The following is a 20,189-nucleotide window of genomic DNA, read 5'->3' as shown; positions in this document are numbered from 1 at the left end:
AAGTTCCATTTTGGGAACTCGCAGTTGTTCAGAGTTTGTTTGGGGGCTCCGCTCGGAGTGGCGATGTTGTAAACAGGTCAGTGACAGCCTGCGGGGAGAGCAAGCGGATCAGGATGATGACACGCGCCAGCGAGTAAACCGGACCTGGGACCCGACTACTTGCTGGCACCACACAGGTATAGCCGACATTTATTAAATTATCTATTGCTTAACAACAGTCTGCTGGATACTTACAAAAGTGTATCATTCATAATAATTAAAAGCAAACCTCTGTGCGTGTTACAAAAAAATTATTAGAATGGGTTCATATAAAGATTTATATTCTTTTTCAAATATTTAAAGATTGTTGTCTTGAAAGTAATTGATGGAGTTGATTAACATTTTTGGACTTGAAATGACTGAACTACTGACAACTAATGTCTATAATGACAAATTACACTGTTCACTTTATAAATGGCAACTTAAATACTTAAAGTGGATTTCAACAAAATACAACCAAAATGAAATAAAATGATCAAAATTGAAATGGTCTATTTCCCCTTAATTTCTGGACTGGACAGAGGTTACACTTTTAATGTTTTGGTTCATTTTGCAATTCAATTGGGTTTTTTTTCTCTAAATGGATTTCTTTTAAATGGTCTTTTTCTTTTTTTGAAAATGTCAAATATTCAAATTGTTAATTTATTTGGACATTATTTGATGGAATTCCCTTGAATGTTTGGACTTGATATCGGGGGTTTTAATAGGTGATCAATTTCAAGTCCTAATTGAATTGTGAATTTTTTCTGTCACCACATGCCATATGTGCAGGTCAGTTGTGGTCCTCTCCAGTCTGTGTGCGGGCCGTATCACTGGCGTATAAATGAAATCAAATCGGCAGTTCCCCCGGGTGATTCGTCAACCCACGTGGCATTTGCGTTCCTAGCAGAAATGTGGGGAAACGGGAACGCCTCGGACTCCTCGGCCTGCCCTCGACGGCTTGGAGCGAGCGCGTCCTAACGCGCATGCTGCGGGATTACATTTCACATGCGTACAGAGCGGACATAAATTCAAGAGCTATAGACGCATAGCCGGGATGACTTGTGCAGATGTCATTCCTGGGCTCTGGAAATAAATGATACGATTTATAATGGTCGGGATATTTCGAATACTAAGTGACCTTTCCGTGCGTGGTGTTAGGTTGATTGCTGTTGTTTTTTTGACCGTTAATAAACACAGTGGAGGACAGAAGAGAATTTTGAACCTTTCCTAAAGGCCAATCTCTGGTTGTCACTTTGCCTCGGATCGCAAGTCCTTCCACCTTCCGTCGGCGGCGGCGTCCGGGAGTCGCTAGAATGGCGCCTTTGTCCCTCCGCCTCGTTCTGTGACAATGAAGAAATGCATAGAATATGAATCAAGATGACTAGCCGGGCCTTTCACCGCAACCTCAGCTTGCGGTTTGTTCAACATATATGATCACACTGTAGGCCACCTTTTAATTCTCCCCCCTCCCAATCAGCATAGCTTACAGTGGGAAATTGAATTCTCTCTTGTGGGTTCGTGGAGGAAATGGCAGGCAGCATTGATTTTGCGCAGTGTCAGGTGCCCTCCAATCCCCGTCGAGACAAAGCCGGGCCGGGCAGCGGGAATGCAAGTATGATTCATTGCAACTTTTCATGGGAGAATGTTCACTCCGTAGGAATTTAATTAGAGGAGATTGAGCGGCCTCGGCAAAAAGGTGAGGCTGTTGCGGTGGCGCTATCTGTAAATCAATTGGCTCCAGATGCATTATTGTCTCGGGTTCCAGGCGAGGGGGCAGCTATGAAAAATTAAAAGGATGCCAGCGACTTGGGACTCTTATCGAGCGGGAAAATGTCAGTCGCATTTATGTACACAGCGACAATCGACGCTTGGATCTCAAATCGTCTTTCGCGGCCGACGGAAATTCACCTGCCCCCCTAAAAAACCCCAAATATTCATTGGAAAAAAAAATCATTACGATAGTCATTCTAAAAATAGAAATGTCAATTAAATACTCTAAAGAAATGAAACGGATGTTTTTAACACTTTTCTTTGGCCATTGTGCTGCTCCTTCTGGTCCCACCTGGGGGCAGTATAACGCAGACATGGATGCTTTTGCTGTACATGGGGTCTCAGCTCCACACGCTCGTTTTATATTGCCGGTCTATACGTTTTGCTACGCCGTTTGTGTTCCGCTTGTCTGTGGCGTTTCCTATCATGTGTTAGCATTACGCTAGTAGGCAAAGCTATATGGCGACCTTCTCATGGTGGGCATTTTGTCACAGATGGGAAAAATATTTCGCTCGTCGCCGTTTCGGTATTTTATCTTCTCTGTCTCACCTTGTCGGACAATGGTACGACAATGCCGTCGCCCGGTCACTCTTCTTGTTCCCGAGTGTGTCTGTGGGCCAAGCGCGGCAGATCATTTACGCGTCTCCCTTTTCATTGTTGATATTTACTCGTGCAATTATCTCTCCGCTTGGTCCTCGGGCTGAAGACGATACGCCGCCGGGCCGTCTCCCGTCCGTCTCCTGTTGCTCACACATAAACAGAGCGGCGCAACCCCGGACTGACACATCAACACACGCACGCACACACACAGAAGATAAGTGTTTGGATGTTATTATTTATTTCAGTCAATCTCCATTAACAATAGTCAACAAATTTTAATAATCAAAAAAACGATCAGAGAGGCAAGTAAACATTTGTTAGCGGAACTTTTAAAAGTGGATGAATTTGGTGATTTGATTTGTATTGTTCTTTTTTTTTTTTTTTTTTGCAGTTGACGCGTGTGAGGTTTGAAGGCCACGAGCCATGGAGGCCTCGCAGGACCTCAGCGAGCAAATGGCAAGTTCTCGCTCGCCACTGCATCTTTTACGAATGGAATTGGAACAACAATCAGCGCTCGCGTTCCCATTTTGCTTATTTAAAGGTTGGCCGCATATTGTTGGGAAAATGATTTTGGCGGCGAACGAGGTGCGCTCGTATTTCAAAGTCGTTAGTCAGCTAGCAGCACAGGTGTAATTTCATCTCCTCGGGCGAGCCTCGGACCGCCCAGCAACCCCGACCGAGCCCCTCCCTGCCCTGACCGTGGGCCGCAACGCATCAACTATGTTGTTCTGCCGCACTTTTGATGTCGCCCCGCGAGAAAGCAGCCGTGTGCATTACAGGCCGACCCCGGCGGACCGCCGTCACTCAAATGTACGGTCGGCGGCGGGCCCGAGTGTGTGCGTGAGCGGGGACAAAGAAATAGGTCTTGTCTTGCAGCGCCACGTGATTAAATATTAACGCCTTTATATTCCTCGGTTACTTCACTTGCTTTAAATAGGCCGCTGACATCACTTATGAGGCGAATTTGAGCTTTGCGTCGGCCACATTGATTCATTGCTGGAAATGAGATAGCGGCGGCGCACAGATTTCAATTGTTCGTGCAAATGTGAACTAAAGGCTGAGGCAGGAACAGTATTGGGATCTTTTTTTCAAGTTATATGCAGGTTGCCTGAAGGAAGGGTGACAACAACAACAACAACAAAAAGCATCCTCTGCATTGTGGAAAAGGTTAACCAAAGCCAGAGGAAACGTTTGCCAAATGAACAATGTACGCTCATCCTATTACAAGATCGGCTTTCGGGAAACACGTCGAAATGTTTCCGCCGTGACATTCTGAGTAGTCACCTGGCAAATGTCCCGCTTCTTGTTTTTTTATTTTTTTATTTCAACTAATGAGGATCATTGAAGGAGAACGTTACGTAAGTGCACATTTTCAACATTCAAGGTGCGTATTGAAAAAGGCGCGTCTCGGGTGACCACGGAAACGGAGTTTCGGGGAGTTGTCTGTTGATACTTGATAGTCCCGACTTCCAGGGAACAACCCCCCCCGCAACCCTTGTCCTCCCTGCTCGCCTTTAAAGTCCCTCCGCTTCCCACCAGCGCACGTCATCTGGGTCGCGGTCCGAGGGCCAACCTGCCGTCTGGGGTCCCTGCGGGGGCGGTCTGGAAGGAGTCTGGGTCCCGGCCAAAAGTGCTTGCTAATGCTACTTTTAGCCTGTTTAACTGTCCCGCTCCACCTGTTGTCACGTACTTGTTTAGCTGTGAGGAAACGGTGTTAACAATTCCTCGACCCTCCCCCCCCCCCCCCCCCCCCCCCCCCACGCCGATGATGACGTCTTTGTGTCAACTATGAGTTTGATTTAGCATGGACACCAGCTCAAAATGACCGGTGGAAGCTTCTCGATTTTGCCGGCAACTTAACTTCAATTCATACTCAAATCAGGATGATTCACAGTAAATATCCGTCAGAAAATGTTTTTTGTTTTTGGGTTCTTTTAGTTGCGGCGCGCTGGGAGAGACGAGCAGCTGTCCCGGTTTGTGTGCGACCAAGTTAGAAGGGGCAAAGGGGGCTCGGGTTGCACCCCGACGGTCCCATACGATTGCCGTTGCGCAAACATACACGGAGCGGCGGCGGCGGCGGCCAAACACGAGCGAGGCCGCCATTTTTTTTTTTTTTTTAGGATCTGCCTAACGACAGGAGTGCAGGCGTTTGCTCGGAGAGCGGCGTGCCAATAATCGCTTGTGATTCCCGAAAGATTGATGCCTCGCTGACAGCTGAGAGTGGACCTCAGCGCGGCCACCTTAATCTGAGGGGTCTTTTTTTAATCCGAGGCTACGTTTAAAATGTTGACCGTATACGGTGGTGCCATGTTTTACGGCTTCGTCGACAAAGGTCGTGTGATGTTTTGTTTGCAATTTTTGGTTTCACGTCAAGATTTGATTCTAATTTGCAGCATCACCAATCCATTCATGCCGCCCAAAAATGTTCTTTTGCTTTTGCCAGTTCCTCGATGCCTCCCCTGCCGTGTTAGCCGAGACGGGCAAAGGTTAGCCAGGTTGTGTTCAAAGGTGAACTATTTTTCCCCCCGGTGAGGAATTTGTGTGTGCGCTTGTCAGCTTTTGCTTAGGTTTTTTTTTTTGTTTTTCCGGAGGGGGGGGGGGTGTAATATGATAATTAGCTTGGCGCTAGCGAGCTTTCAAAGGTGCTAGAGCGTCACGGAGACGCGAGGTCAGCGGGTCAGAGTCAAGCGCGGAGGACGCGCCAAACGGACTGGAGAATCCATCGAGAGCGGCGCAGAAAAAAGCAGCGTGGGCTTTCTTTTCGAGCGAAAGGCAGCAGACAGGAAACCGCACCATATTTGCGCTCGGGTGTCTGTTGAGTGCGTCAAGGTGTTTGGCTCTCTGTTTTACCAATACGCTCGCTCATGGCGGGGCGGTGTGGGACGGACGGCTGAGGTCATTCCAGTGGAGACTCTGTCTCAAAGATTCCCGTCTTTATTGATTACTCAAAGACTTTACAAGCCTGAGATGAGCATTTTATTGCGGCCTCACCTTAAATAAAACCACGGCCATTTTCCTGTTTTTTTTTTCATTTTCCGGCCGGCCGGGCAGGTAATCGGATGGCTACAATGGCGCGTTGGTTACCGAGGAACCAGACCAAGTCGCCCGCGGTGACAACTTCCTCTGCTGCTCCGCTGCCGAGGGATTGGATTTCTGTCTGTGCGGCACGGAACCGCAGCGGTATCGGGAGCGGATGTAGAGGCCGCTTTGCCTTTGACCTGACTCTTGATGCAGACAATGTGGCAAATGTTGCCACTATTTTTTTTTTTTTTTGCCACATTAGCACTAAAACAACAATGAGGCATGTTGCCATTTCTGTTGTTGCGACATCAGCACTAAAACAACAAATGTTGTGTATCTGGTCAGATGATTTAAAAACGTATGACATACATTTGAAATGACTCAAGTACGGTTTGGTCTCTCGGTTGTCTCAAAATTAGAAGACCTTTTCATTTCGGGAGGTACAGTCCAAAATGCCCTCTGCGCATGTGTGCAGCAGCAGCATCAGCAGCAGCGGCAGCAACGGCAGCAGCATCGTCATGAATAATTGAAGCTAATGTCATTAGGCCCGAGCGAGCTCCTTTTCAGACGCCTTTTAATTAAATGATGAATGGCCTCCCAGCTGCCTGTTAAATAATGCTGCTGATGACATCACGACATAAGGTAGATATCCTTCAAAAACCTCTTTTCAAGGCTCGGCCTCGACAGACAGGAGATACGTAGGTCGCGACGCTGCACGCTAACACGCGCACACACGCAAGCACCATCTGCTCTCAGCAAAGATTCAATATAGAAGCTAACAGCCAGCTGTTCCGCCATAGCGGGCTGTTAAAAAAACACTTCATATCGTCTTCCTCATAAAATCACTTAAAATACCGCGCGAGTTAAAATGGGGTCGAGGGGGAGGAAGTGCGCCAGGGTGAAAGGGGAGAAGAAGGAAGCATGGAAAGTCTAAAATTGCGACAACAGGTAGAGCAGACAGCCAGGTATGAGTGAGGGGGGGGGGGGCCCTAAGGGGGGTCCCAGACAGCAGGGACTTGCCCATGAGAATAACGCCCTCCATCTTCTTCGTCATTTACCCCCCCCCCCCCCCCCGACACACACACAAGACACACACACCCCCGCTGGCGGGCTGCCTGTGTATCGGATTGCTATCTTCACAAAAGAAGCATCCTACTTGGCCCTAGGCACACAAAGGCCCACAGAAGGCCTTCATGACACATTTGATGACATAGCTCGGACTAAGAAGAAGCCACTGGCTGACTCCATCGGCCACAACGTTGCATGCACATGAGGTGTATCCAAAATATATTTCTTTTTTGGGGGGGATGCCAATCTGGATTGAGACCGACTGTCACGTTGTTTATTATTTACAGCGGTTTCAAATTGCACTGCATCATACTAGGTGGTCCTATTTTTTTGATCCTCACCTTTTGTATAACATTAAGAGACTCCAATGTTTTCCTAAGGGTGATTTTTAACATCGATTTTAATACCCACAGTGGCATCATTTCGTCATGCGTGTTGGTTACGTGGTTGACTGGTGTGCAAAAGTTTGCAGGTCGAGATGTTGTGGCGCTCACGGGGCGGTTTGTTAGATTTTTGAGGGGAGTGTGGGGTGGGAGGATGTGGTTTGGGGGGGTCCTGGTGTAAGTGCGTGGGGGTGGAACTTGTGCAGTGGCTGTGGTCAGGTCAGGAAAAAAGGAGGGCAGGGGGGGGGGATTGTGTTTCCTCAGCTTCCAAATAGCAGCAGCAGCACCTCTGAGCGTTCCATGCCACTAAGTCATCATCTCGCACGGCTGCTTCTTTTTTCGATTTTCAATTGGGCATCTGAAATGTAGCGCCCTCTGGAAAAGCCCCGTGATGACCCCCGAGGTACGATAGTAGTGGATGGATTTTCCTGGGCCGACCAACCAAAGTTTCAGAGTCACTTAAGCTAAGTGTCGCAGCGTTTTAAAATGTGAGAGCAGCAGCGAGACAAAATGGCGGCAAACAACCAAGTCATTCATCATTGGTGTCCTGTGAAATTTAGACAGACAATCTGTTCAATCTGCAAACGTTTCTCCCACTGTCTGACTTTGCTGCCATATGCGTGTGTGCGTGTGCGTGTCTAGCCATCCGTAGGCCGGCCGGTGTGGGTTTCTCCTCGTGTGTGTGGTTTTTTTTTTAATCACTCTCATCAGATTAGCTCGGCGGGGGCAGCCCGGGCCAAACGTTTGGCAATTAACCGCGCGGAATCCATCAGTTACTTTTCATTTGTGTAAAGCGGCATTCAATCAGGACCACCGGGGGCAGCGGCGAGCATGGAGAGCCATTCACAATTCAATATATCAATAATTGTGGCCTCGACTTTACGTCGCAATGGGACGACACTTTGAGCTCTTTCGGGTTGGGGCAATTTGCAAAAAAAAAAAAAAAAGATTTGATTCCTCTGGGGGGAAATTTCTTTTCTTTTCCCGTGACATTCCTAAGGTGGCGCATTCGTGTGAATGTCAGCGGGCAAAACGAGAGGAGGGAGGCGGTGGCCTGTTTTTTTTTTTTGTTTTTTGGGGGGGAGCGCATTCACATAAAGCCCCTCCCTCTTTTGCTCTCTTGTCCTAGTACACCTGAAGAAAAAAAGAAAGGGTCATTTTTGGAGACATAAAGACGAGGGATAGTTTTACACCTCCCCGGGCCGGGGCACAACTGCTGGGGGCCGGCCGGGCGGGGCGGGCGAGGCACAATGTATTTTACATGAAAGGAAGGGGATTGGGTTACGCCGGTGATAAGCACTCACACAAATGGAGAGAGAGAGAGAGACGAGTGCTTTGAGCGAGGGAGGGTCAGGGAGGGAAGGAGGGGGGGGGGGGGGCAGACAGGTAAACGTGTGTGCCAGAGACACAATGACGGAGGACGGCATGTAGGACAAATGGAAATGAAGGGACAATTTCCCTTTTCTTATTTTCAAGTCAATGTGCCAATGTTGCCGTCTTGAACGGATCAATCGGATCGAACGTGCTTCCGATGGGAACGATTGCGTTGGTTTTCAAACAATTTGTTTTTTGGGGATAAAGCAGGAAAACTAAGGTTCAACTTGATCTCAAATGTTGTACCCGAAGAACGGAGATTTAGTAGCGCTGTTAATTGGCCCGTTTCGGTCCGCTGGGAGACAAACGGCCGTCTTGATGTTGTTGTGAGAAAATGTCAACAAAAGCCCGAGCGGGTCCACTTGTCATTTACGACCCGTTTTGTTGTCTCTCCTGTGATACGCCCCCGCCGGCCGGGCTACTGTTTTTTTTTTTTCCCTTTTCAAGCCTCCCTGACTTGCCTTCTCCACTTGCTGTGAAAATATTTCGTCAGGGATGATTTTTGGGGGGAGGCGAGCGGCCCCTCACCCCGCCTCCCTCCCTACCTCCCTCCTTCCTCGCAGAGCTTGAGTTGTCCGGCGCTTCGGCCCACACCTTTAATCTCTTCCGACACGTCGGCCTCGCCAAAGCACGCGGGCCCTCGCACACGCTATCAATCAATGTTTTTATTGGGGTGGGCCCACCGTGGAGCATGGCGCCAAGGCCTTACTTTTATTTGCTATGGACTTGGCTTAGAAATTCACTTGACGCGTTTGCGTATTTACGTCCATGTTTTCGTACCATGCGGTCAGTTTTTTTTTAGCCATAAACAACAAAACATTGTGTTGGATTGTAGAACTCACACACACGCACACACACACACACACGTTGTGACCCACACGTGCTTCCCAGGTGGCTGCATTTAACACCGACTGCTGTGTGGGGCGCTCAGGTGCTCATAAAAGTGTGTGTGTTGCATGGTGACAATTTTATGGCTTGCCCTCCGCTTTTTACGGCACAGTGCGAAATTGTAAAGGCAGAGATGAGAGTCAATCGAGTTGAAGCGAGCTCTGAGAATTGTTTCGAATCACTCAAACATTTGTCCGCATCCATTTTCACTTGAATATATAAAATTATGGTTATTATTTCTTGGATCATCCAAATTGTGACGATAGGTCAAATGTGGAGAAGATTCCTTTTTGACTTTGCAACTTATGCTTTAACCGAATGACACGAAAGTTGACCGACTACAAATGTGAATTGAGTGACAGGTGGGAGAGCGAGTGCGAGGAGGAGCGAGGGAGGGAGGGAGGCAGGAGGCCGACCGACCGAGGAGGAGGGGATAGGAAGCGCCAGAGAAAGGCTGGACTTGAGCAAGACGGCAGCTGTGCATGGATGGAGCGCCGGCGAGGACGTGCTCCTCTTTGCCTTTTGAATGACAACTTCCAAACTTTGGAGGACGTTTGAAGAAAAGCTACCGCTTTCGAGATGAACGGAGGGAATTAATTTGCCACGCATAGCCAGACGCAGAGCGCCGTTGCCACCTGCGGGACCGTTAACACACTTGGACCGAGCGAGCGAGCGAGCGAGCGAGCGAGCCCTTGCGCCGTCTGAGCACTGAATGAGTCGGTCGGCTGTGTAATGCGCACAAGTGCGCAACGTTAAAGTGATCTGACGGCGCTCTTCAGGTAAGCGTGCAGAGTTATTTCCGCTCGTATGTTTTTGCTCATGATTGGTTGATGTCAAAATTTTGGGCAAGATGCGAAAAAATTGCAAATTGGGATTTACGCTTATAAGGCTTGTGTGTGTGTGTGTGTCATATCAACGATCAAAATAATACTTACAAAAAAGTGAAAATTAACAAAATGATGCTGAGTTTCTAAAGGGGAATGAATGGTCGTTTTAAAATTCTTAAACTCAACACGTCATGTGCATGCAAATTTTAGAAGTGCGTGCGTGCGCGCGCGCGCACACACACACACACACACACACACACACACACACACACACACACACACACACACACACACACAATCATTAATTCTACATAACTACTACATAGTTATTAATTTAGCACTAATTACCTGGAGGTAGGTCTTGTGGTCCTTCTTTTCCCTGAGGGACTCCAGGCGACATCAGGCGGGCTGTGTTCACGGGCGCTCACCCGAGCGCCGGGTTCAAAGGTCGAGCCTTTTTGACACAGATGGCTCTTTCGGGCCGGCCGCTCGTCCCTACGAGACGATGCAAAATTTCAAGCATTTAATGATTGAAGAATGATGATGAAGAACGCTAAACTTGGTCCGGGATTATCAAAGTGCTTGTGCGTGCGTGCTCTCGCCGGCGCCGTGACTGACAGACAGCCTTGTTAAATTTCAGCAAAGCATGAAATGCGACATGAAAGTGCTTGTAAAGTGATCCATGGCGGGCGGGGACTTCTTATTGCGTGGAACCTCTAATCAGAAACATGGAACCTAAACACAATTCTTGTGCTCAACTGACACGCGGTGGAATTTTAATACCATTTTGGACTCTTGAAACAAATACCGGGGGGGAGAAAAAGCGGACGATCATTGATCATTGCGGAATTTTCCTTTCCAGATAGCTGCTTGGCTCGGCGCTTTGTTCCCACCGACTATGATTGTGCTCATTGCAAAAGTCTCGCCGCCTATGTTGTGTGTGTGTGTGTGTGTGTGTGTGTGTGTGCGTGCGTCCCCGGCACGCGTGGGCTACACCTCGGCGGCGTGTTGACACAGTGATTAGGGGGCAGCTGGTACACATTGCCTGAGGCTCCGCCCTCCATTTACTGTCCTAATTAGTTCCTGTTCCAAATAAGACAGAGGAATTTTAATAGAGACCCGCTGCGGCAGTGAGTCGCGCACGCGCACACACACACACAACTTTAACGTTTTCTTGGTTACATCCATAAAGTGTACAAATTCGGGCGTGCGCTGACTGACGTGAGCAAATGTCACACGGCATTATAGTGTCGGCCGCCAAAGAGAGGTGAAAGCTCCTTGCGACCTAAAGTGACCCCGCCGTGACCTTTCAACCCTTTTAAGAGGAGAGTAAGGGGGCTCCAAGTGGCCCTGGTTCAGGGTCAACGGTGAACAAGAGAAAGTCAAAAGTTAACGCCTCTGTTATTTACGTTTAACAATATACAATTCTTCCCACGTGGAAGGAAGGAAGGAGGGCAGAAAAGTCAAGTCGGTTTATTTAATGCAAAGTGGAAATCATTTTGTTGTTGACTCATGGAATCTTTCTGCTCTGCAGGTGAAGAATACAAACAGTGACTCTCATGTTCCAGACCCTTCCGACAGCAGGTAAAGGAACATTTAAGCAAAAAAAAAAATAGAGAGTGGGACCTTGTAATATGAGCTGAATTATTTCCATCATTTTCAAATTCAAATCGAATGTGAGCGGCGTGAATATTTGCGCATCAACTACACGGCGGGATGCGAGCGTGGCCTTTTCACACCAATCCTTGCGCTCCATTTTCCACATCTGCACGCGGCAATATCAAGTCATGCGTCTTAATGGGAAAAGCAGAAGAGAAGAGTTGATGAAACACCGACCGCTGCCACCACCAAAAAAAAAAGGCCAAATATGGCAAAGAGTCATTTCCTTCTATTCAAAGTTAAAGAGCCAAAAAAAAAAAAGGAGGAGCTTGTCCAGAACACTGATTAGGTCTAAGATGTACAAAAAAAGCGGAGTTGGAATGTTTAACTTTCTCAAGTGGAGCCAAGTCTGCTCCCGGTGTGAGTGAAATGTTTAACGCCGCCAGTCTCACTTGCGGGTTTGTCAGCCGGGCCGAGCCCAGAGCAGGCGGACGGGCAGGGCAGGGCAGAGCAGTGCAAGGCGGGAGCCGCCTTCCAGAACCGCGTGCGTGTTTGTTTGGATTCTCCCTCCCGTCTTCTGCCTTTGAAAAGTGTGAGCGGCCCGTCACGACACACTCGGGCGGCGGCGGCGACACACGCTTGAGTCAACATGCCGACTTGGCACGCGTCTGCTTGCGGCTTTCGTGGCGGCCGGCGTGCAACGCAAAAGTCATCGGCAATGTTCCTTCTCCTGCTTCTTTTGAGGTTTATTTACATCCCGCGGGAGCTGTTGCCATGGTTACGTTCAATCTAAATAAACAACAGGACGAAAAGGCTTTACCGATACACGCACATCTCTAAGTGCACCTCTTAACGACGTCTTTTTTCTTTTTTTATTCACTTTGGACCCTTGCAGGCCTATGGAAATGCAGGACCTAGCCAGTCCTCATAATCGCGTGGGTGGCGCAGATTCGAGCGGCTCCAAGCTAGACAAGAGCAACCTCGGCAGCCCCTCCGCAATCAGCGCCAACGGAACGGGAGGTGAGCATTGTTGGTCATCAAAAAAAAATCAAATAAAAAGAAGTGTGGACCGAGTAACTGACTTAAGTTCATAGAATTACAGCAGCGCTCTGTAAAATCTATTTTCAAAATCAGCACCATCTTGTGCTAGCTAGCTACTCTTTTAGGGCCCAACTTTGACTTCTGATGTCCTCTTTTGAGCAAGCAGTTTGTTTCCAACCCTCTGCCTGAAGACATAAGCATACGATTGAAACAATAGAAGTCGGAGTCATCCGTCGGAGAGCGTTTTTGCCCTTCCCGTGACGTGCCAACAACGCTGGCACGAGCGCTCCAGTGTAAACACACACACTGAGGCACTTTTGCCGCTAACCACTTGGCAGCCGGCGCCGACTAAAGGCTCCAAAATCCCACTGGAAACTATTTCCCCGACAAGAGCATTAAAGCCTCACGTCAGTCATCGCCTCGGCTCTTTCAGACCACCGTATTCCCCCTCCCCCACCCCCCCTGCTCGGCGCTGACCTCCGCATCCTACTACGACACGTTTTAATCATTTGGCCATGAGCTCGCAGTTAGCGAGGCCCGAAGCCGACTCGAGGCGGGACGGCGCGCCGGCGGCCAAAACAAACCACATCGCTCGCATTCCCCTCACCTGATGTCAGCGGCGGGGGGACAGGAGCCCGTAACATGGATATTGACAATATTTCAATTGTACGGGGCAGCATTGGAGTCTTTTTCTTTCTTTATTTGCAGTGCGTTGTGAGCTCACAGTGCTCGCCTTGCGTTTTGTAGGTGAAAACATGACTGTTCTAAACACGGCCGAATGGCTGCTGGGCTGCAGCAGCCCGCCCCCGGCGCCAACCTCCAAGGACTATGGTACAGAGGTGCATGTGTGTGGACTGACAAGCTGCCCTTCCGACACCTACGTGTACCTTTAACGCTTTTTTTTTTTTTTTTGCTGAATGGACTCCGATTGCTTTCGAGTTTGCCGTCTGTCATAGCGTGTGCATGTTTTGAAACGTCAGCACGGTTGTCAAGCGTTTAGGACAGCGGCGGGGAAACGGCGGCCTGCCATGTCAATTCCAAAATCCATTTTTAAAAAAACACTTCTCATTTCTGAGAACAAATAGGAAAAAAGGTTTCCCCGCCACTGATCTAATTGTGTCCAAATGGTTGTTGGTCATTTCCACCAAGGGGTCCGGTTCAGTTCACCACAATCGGAGTAGGATTTAAAATAAAATAAAAAACGGCGCCCTAGACAAGGTTAAACTGCACGGCCTCGCTCGGTGGAAATGTGGCTCATGGTGAACGGTGTCGACTTTTGCCGCGTTCATTTGTTTGTTTGTGCGCCTCTGACTTGAATTCCTTACTCGACTTGATTTCAAAGTGAAAACGGAGCCCATGAACAACAGCGATGCAGTGACCACGACAGGCGACGCCGTATTGGACTCGTACGCCGGCTCAGGTAACGCGCGCGCGCATTTGCGAGGGTGGAGGAACTCACCATCAATTTGAGCTGAGCGCCGTCCTCGCTGAAAACTTTAATCCCGAAACGCCTCGGCTTGGCCTCGGATGACGTCAGCGCGGCGCTGCCAAGAGAGGGCACATACATTGGATTATTTGGACACGCACACAATGGAGGGTGCTTAACGTTTGCAGTGCTAATACTTGTTTTTATTTGTGTGCAGTCATTACCAGCAGCGGCTACAGTCCCCGCTCAGCGCACCAGTACTCTCCTCCCTTGTACCCTTCAAAGTGAGTGGCCCGTTCGTCCCACCCAGCCACAAGGATTTACTTGCCAACTTTTGGTGTGTCTGTCCGCTTCAGGCCGTACCCACACATCCTGTCCACGCCGCCAGCCCCGTCCATGCCAGCGTACGCGGGCCAGCCGCAGTTCGGCGGCATGCAGCAGCCCGCCGTCTACACGTACTCGCAAACGGGCCAAGCCTACGGACTGTCCGGCTACGGTGAGGCGCTGCGGCGGCGTTGTCAAATGGTCCCTGATCGGCATTTGGCCGTTTAGACCTGGGCGTGATGCTGCCGGGCATCAAGACGGAGAGCGGCCTGGCCCAGAGTCAGTCGCCTCTCCAGACGGGCCTGAGCTACAGCCCGGGCTTTACCACGCCCCAACCCGGACAGACGCCCTACTCGCCCTACCAGATGCCAGGTTCAAGTTTCACGCCGTCGTCGGGCCTCTACGCCGCCGGCAACAATTCCGTCTCCAGCCCCGCCAACTACACTGCAACTCAGCAGGTAGCACCTTGCGGCTTCCTCAGCACATCTCGCAAAAACAAAACCAAGGCAAAGCCATTGTTCAAGATGAACTTTCCCACGCAACTTTTCTTGGCATTTTGTCAGCGTCGGCGCAGATGTTACACGAGCGGCTCCAAGCGACGTCATCGGACCAGCTCAAGCTTTGTTTTTCCCGCAAAGGCACATTTGCAATAGCAGTTAACTCGAAAAAAAAAAAAGTATTTTTACAGACACGCAAATCAAATACGACGATTTGACAATAGAGACTTTATTGGGAATATTTGGCCGTGTCTGCTGGATGGATTGTCTCTTTGGCAGTCTTCAAACGTGCGTGTTAGTGCGGCACGCTCGGGTTTAGAAAGCCTCGCGGATTTTGCGAGCGGACTCGTAAAAGCGCCTTCTGCCGCCGCTGCCGGCTCCGTAAAATCCATCAAAAGCGCCCTTTTGCAAATGGAACTTGAGATAACATGGAGAGGAACACTGTCTTGTTTATGAAAAAAAAAAAATCACAGAACAACTCTTGTCGCGCAGGAATATCCCTCCTACACCAGCTTTGGCCAAAACCAGTACGCCCAGTATTATTCCGCCTCCACGTACGGGACGTATATGACCGCCAGCGGCGTGGATGGCGGCGCCGGCGCCACCGTGGCCGCCTACCAACTGCAGGACCCCACGCCGGCCATGACGGGCCAGGCGGCAGAACTTCACCCAGGTGGGAACGTGTTACATTTTGCTACATTTGAGATCATCACGTGTCCCAATAGGTTTGCCTCGCTCGCTTTTTTGGCCTCCTTTCACTGTAGCTTATCTTGGCCCGGCTAATCGAAGAGCTTATCGTTGCGCTCTCGCTCGTTCTCTTCTCGCCGCCCTCGTTCAGATTGAGACATAACAATACGAGAGGCCAAGCTTGCTTGAGTGAGTGAGTGAGTTGGGGTTACCGCAGTGCGGTGGGAAGCGTGTGGCCTTTGCTGCATGTGTGTGCATGCATGCAAACCCATTGGGAATTTGGACTGTAGCTTTAGGATAGGGGTGGGGGGGGAACCTCAATTAAATGGGGCATTATGTTGTCAGGAGACTTTGAGACGGTGCAGAGGCCCTCCACACCCATCAAGGAGCTGGACGAGCGAGCGTGCCGCAGCGGCACGTCCAAGTCGCGGGGCAGGAGCCGCAAGAACAACCCCTCGCCTCCGCCCGACAGCGACCTGGAGGTAACTTCCCTGAAAGAGCGCTTACCTCCTCCATGTTGTCTTGCCCACGGCCCGTTTCCTTTTGTTCCGGCAGAGGGTTTTCGTGTGGGATCTGGACGAGACCATCATCGTTTTCCATTCTCTGCTCACGGGCTCCTACGCGCAGAAATACGGCAAGGTCAGACACTGGACATGCTGCCGGCATTCAAATTGCTGATTGAGATCAACCGACTTGGGAGTAAACAAATATTGAAATTCAGGTCGTGGCGCTCAGCTCAGTGTTTGTTTTTGGAGAACTGCCAAAGGCAACCAGTTGAGTCTCGGAGAGCCCTGCGCCTCCGGCCTAGGTTGTAAACAAACGGAAGGGGTCGCATGATGTCATCACTACAGCGCGTCCGTCCGATAAAGTCGACTTAGCGTCTCCCGCTTGCGCCCATTTGCACCGATGCGCCTGAATGTACGCCTTAAAATAAGAGCGCCCCCCCCCCCCCCCCGCCCGCCCCGAGGCCTCGCTCGCATGAGAGATAGCGGCAGCTGTGTCTGTTCGCACCTCTCTCAAAATAGTGTTTACGCCGTTGGCATAGCAACCGCAGGACCGCGAGGATGCATTGGCACGGCGTTGCCTGCTTTAAGGGGGGGGGGGGGTGGACAAATAAAGAGGAGCGGCATTCTCACACTGTGTCATAATCCCCATTTGTAATTGTGGGAAGTTGAAAAACAATTCTGGCCGCCATTGTGGTGAGGGAGGGGGGGGGGGGGGTCACGCTGGAGAGAAAAGATGCAGTGACGGGAGAACGCTGTGTACGCACAGTGTAGCTCTTTCTCCATCTTGTTTGAGGTCACACTTGGGAATGCCCATCCTCTCTCGCCCACTTTCACTCTTGTCCGTCAGTTGGCTCGCTTCTATTCTGGTGTTATGACAGACCCCCTCCACCCGACCTATCGCGCGTGATGGTTTTTGCAGCTGAGCCTCACACACATAGCAAGCCAGCAGGAATGTTGATGGGACGGAACAAGTGCAGCCTGTCTATCATGTGCGGTGCATGGCGATGAGCGTGTGTCCCTAAATCATTTTTGTGCCCAAAATCTTCAAGACGCTGCTATTTTGTCCTCACTCAGGACCCGCCCATGGCAGTCACGCTGGGTCTGAGGATGGAGGAGATGATCTTCAACTTGGCCGACTCGCACTTATTCTTTAACGACTTGGAGGTAAGGCGCTGCTGAGGTGATGCTTTCGGTTGATGCAAAATGCGGCACGACTGACTATCCTGCTATTGTTTTGCCTTTTGGGAGAAAGGATGAACTCAAGATTTAAGTGTCATGTCGTGTGTGTGTGCAGGAATGTGATCAGGTACATATTGATGACGTATCGTCCGATGACAACGGGCAGGACTTAAGGTGAGGATTTAAATAATAACTATAATGTTGGGGAAAGTTGCACATAGATCCTTTTCGATTGTCAGTAAAGGTTGCTTCCTAAGCTGCTGTACAACAGTTCAACATTTCATCGAAATCAAACATGTGGTCGTTGCAGTACTTACAGTTTTGCAACCGATGGGTTCCACGCAGCGGCGACCAGCGCCAACCTGTGCCTGGCGACGGGCGTCCGCGGCGGCGTCGACTGGATGAGGAAGCTGGCCTTCCGCTATCGACGCGTCAAAGAGTTGTATAGCACCTACAAAAACAATGTGGGGGGTAAGGCCGGCAGACGGATGCAGCGTTTGAGCAATATGGATTCCATCGCCGACCTCACCCGTGCGTGCGCTTGACTGGCCGAGGTGGTAACGTGCCCGCGCCGTGTGGCAGGTCTGCTGGGTCCCGCCAAGAGAGACGCTTGGCTGCAGCTGCGTGCCGAGGTGGAGGCGCTGACCGACTCGTGGCTCACGCACGCCCTCAAGTCGCTTTCCATCATCAGCTCCAGGTAGGGGCTTCCCCCCCCCCCGCCCGCCCGGCGCCGCTCGCCAGACGTAACCGTACTCAGTTGCGCTGTCGTCGGGCAGGAGTAACTGCGTCAACGTGCTGGTGACCACCACGCAGCTCATCCCGGCGCTGGCCAAGATTCTCCTGTACAGTCTGGGCTCCGTGTTCCCCATCGAGAACATCTACAGCGCGACAAAAATAGGTAAGACGTGTGGACGGGACAAGGATGGCGGGCGAAGAAGCAGCATAGTCGCTATGGTAACAACGTCCTACGACATTGAGGGAAAACAAATTGTTAGCACTTTATCAGAATCATTTTAAAATGAAGGGCGAGGTCGCAAAATTAGTGCCGCCAGTTAAGACTCGGACAGACTTTTGACACTTATTGGATGGGACGACGGTCGCTATGGTAACAACTACGGTACGTGGTCACACTATATTGCCGAAAAGCGAGTCATGTTTGCTGTGAAAGCCATTTTGTGTCTCCAGGCAAAGAGAGCTGCTTTGAGCGTATAGTGTCCCGCTTTGGCACGAACATTACATATGTTGTGATTGGCGATGGCAAGGATGAGGAGCATGCCGCCGGTCAGGTAAATGACTTTTGGACTCCTTTTGTTTTCACCCCTTCTTCCTCCTTGTTTCTCCTGCAGGAAAAGAGAGTTGCTTTGAGCGCATAATGCAAAGGTTTGGCAGGAAAGTAGTGTATGTTGTAGTGGGGGACGGTGCGGAAGAGGAGCAGGCGGCCAAAAAGGTAAATGGAGCTCGCTGCCTGTGGCCCCGCCCACTGGGCGCAGTCTGACGCCTGCCTGCCTGTCTTTGCTCTGGAGGGTTTTAACCGGTGCTCCTTGCTGTGGATGGTTTCTGCGCAAGAATAGCGAGAGATTAGTGAAACCTCCAAAGTCCGACAAGTTGTTCTTATTTCAGAGCAACTTACCTGAACGGAAACCAATGAAATTTGACTGCAGCCTGAAGAGGTGTTCAACATTTGATTGTGCACTCTAAAGAAGCCAATCTTGGAAGGTGTTTGCAAAGCAATGGCGCCACCTAGCGGTATTATGTTGGCCAGACGGGTATCTTTCTGAAGTTTGAAAAAGCCAAAGTAAAAACAATTGTGGGATTGCTAATAGTGACATTTCGGCCGACTTGGGAGGTTCCACCGTTTGATCAATGCCTGCTAGCCAAAAGCTTTGCGGGGTCTTCTTGACTTGGAGCTAGAGTAGGAAAAAGATTTTTCATGTTCTTCAATAGATTTAGATAGACCTGTAGTAGTTGCTGGGTGATGGGAGGAAATGTTTGGAAGAAATTGCTGCCTTGCTTTCTTGCCACAATGGCATTTGGGGTTACATTTTCAGCATCAATTCAGATTGGGCATTAAAAATTTTACAAAATTCACCAAATCATTGAATTGCCAAGACAGAAGCTTTAAGAAACTCAATACATTTCAATCTTCATAACAGTGTGACTTGACGAGAAAGCAAATTGAATTCCCCCCGAGCGCTTCTTTTGCATGGATTTGGTTTGTGGTGTTTCGTCTTACCGCTAGGAGTTGGCCAGCAACTCTTTTTTTCATTTTTTCCCCCCTCGGCAGCACAACATGCCCTTCTGGAGGATATCCAGCCACTCCGACCTGCTGGCGTTACATCAAGCACTGGAGTTCGAGTACCTGTAACGCTTCAGCACAATGGACATGCTCATACCTTTTTGTAAAACTATTTAAGAAAAAAAAAAGTATATATACACTGCATTTTTTTGTTGTTTCCCAACACTTGGATTTACAAACTGAATGGTCTTAAAAACAAAAACGGACGACTGAGCCACAGAAAACAAAAATGGACTGAACGAATTCATGCCGGCTCATTTATATCATTTCTCCTTTCTGGTCTGTCGCCGGTCGGTGTAAATTATTTGCAATAACAGTGAAGGGGCGAGGTGTGCGTGGTGTTTAGAAAACAAAAAATTCTGGGGGGGTGTTTTAGTGTGGTGAATGGGGGTGTTGAGTATGTGCATCATGTGTTGTGCCTTATTGTGTTTCCATGTCTGTTCTTTTCAAAAGTGTAAATATTAAACCAGGACAAAACATAGGCGGGGTATTTTTGGTTTTGTTGCTATGCAAAATTTTCATGTTTGAGTTATTTGGGAAAGATTTTTGTGACAAATTTGCTTAAGATTCAGACACATTGAGAACCGCCGGAATGACATTTGCACCATTTTAAAAGCAGGTTCAAGGTATTAAAGGTCACATTCCCAAACCAAATCTTGAAAAGCATTAGGTGGTGGCACTG

At 49.5% G+C, this 20,189-nt stretch overlaps 1 protein-coding gene across 8 annotated transcripts; it reads left to right on the top strand.

Moving 5' to 3' along the window:
• The first annotated feature begins 33 nt into the window (after positions 1-33).
• Positions 34-19,988, top strand: eya4 (EYA transcriptional coactivator and phosphatase 4). Of its 8 annotated transcripts, none has more exons than XM_061270242.1 (19): positions 34-176; positions 2,783-2,847; positions 11,487-11,536; positions 12,447-12,571; positions 13,340-13,423; positions 13,935-14,012; positions 14,236-14,302; positions 14,375-14,514; positions 14,571-14,800; positions 15,332-15,512; positions 15,872-16,008; positions 16,082-16,165; positions 17,107-17,196; positions 17,327-17,385; positions 17,522-17,682; positions 17,794-17,908; positions 17,988-18,109; positions 18,397-18,497; positions 19,496-19,988. In XM_061270242.1, the coding sequence occupies exons 2-19, from the start codon at positions 2,815-2,817 to the stop codon at positions 19,574-19,576; spliced, it is 1,938 nt and encodes a 645-aa protein (XP_061126226.1). In that variant the 5' UTR covers positions 34-176; positions 2,783-2,814; the 3' UTR covers positions 19,577-19,988. The 8 variants fall into 8 exon arrangements, with proteins under 8 accessions (XP_061126226.1, XP_061126233.1, XP_061126229.1 ...); XM_061270243.1 differs by lacking the exon at positions 18,397-18,497 and adding an exon at positions 18,558-18,658 and having other exon boundaries at positions 59-176; XM_061270249.1 differs by lacking the exons at positions 11,487-11,536; positions 18,397-18,497 and adding an exon at positions 18,558-18,658.
• The last annotated feature ends 201 nt before the right edge of the window (positions 19,989-20,189 follow it).

The sequence above is a fragment of the Syngnathus typhle genome, linkage group LG22 (genome assembly GCF_033458585.1).
Source record: "Syngnathus typhle isolate RoL2023-S1 ecotype Sweden linkage group LG22, RoL_Styp_1.0, whole genome shotgun sequence".
Taxonomy (NCBI): Eukaryota; Metazoa; Chordata; class Actinopteri; order Syngnathiformes; family Syngnathidae; genus Syngnathus; species Syngnathus typhle.
The sequence above is the reverse complement of the archived record's forward strand: the minus strand, read 5'-3'. Positions and strand labels throughout refer to the sequence as shown.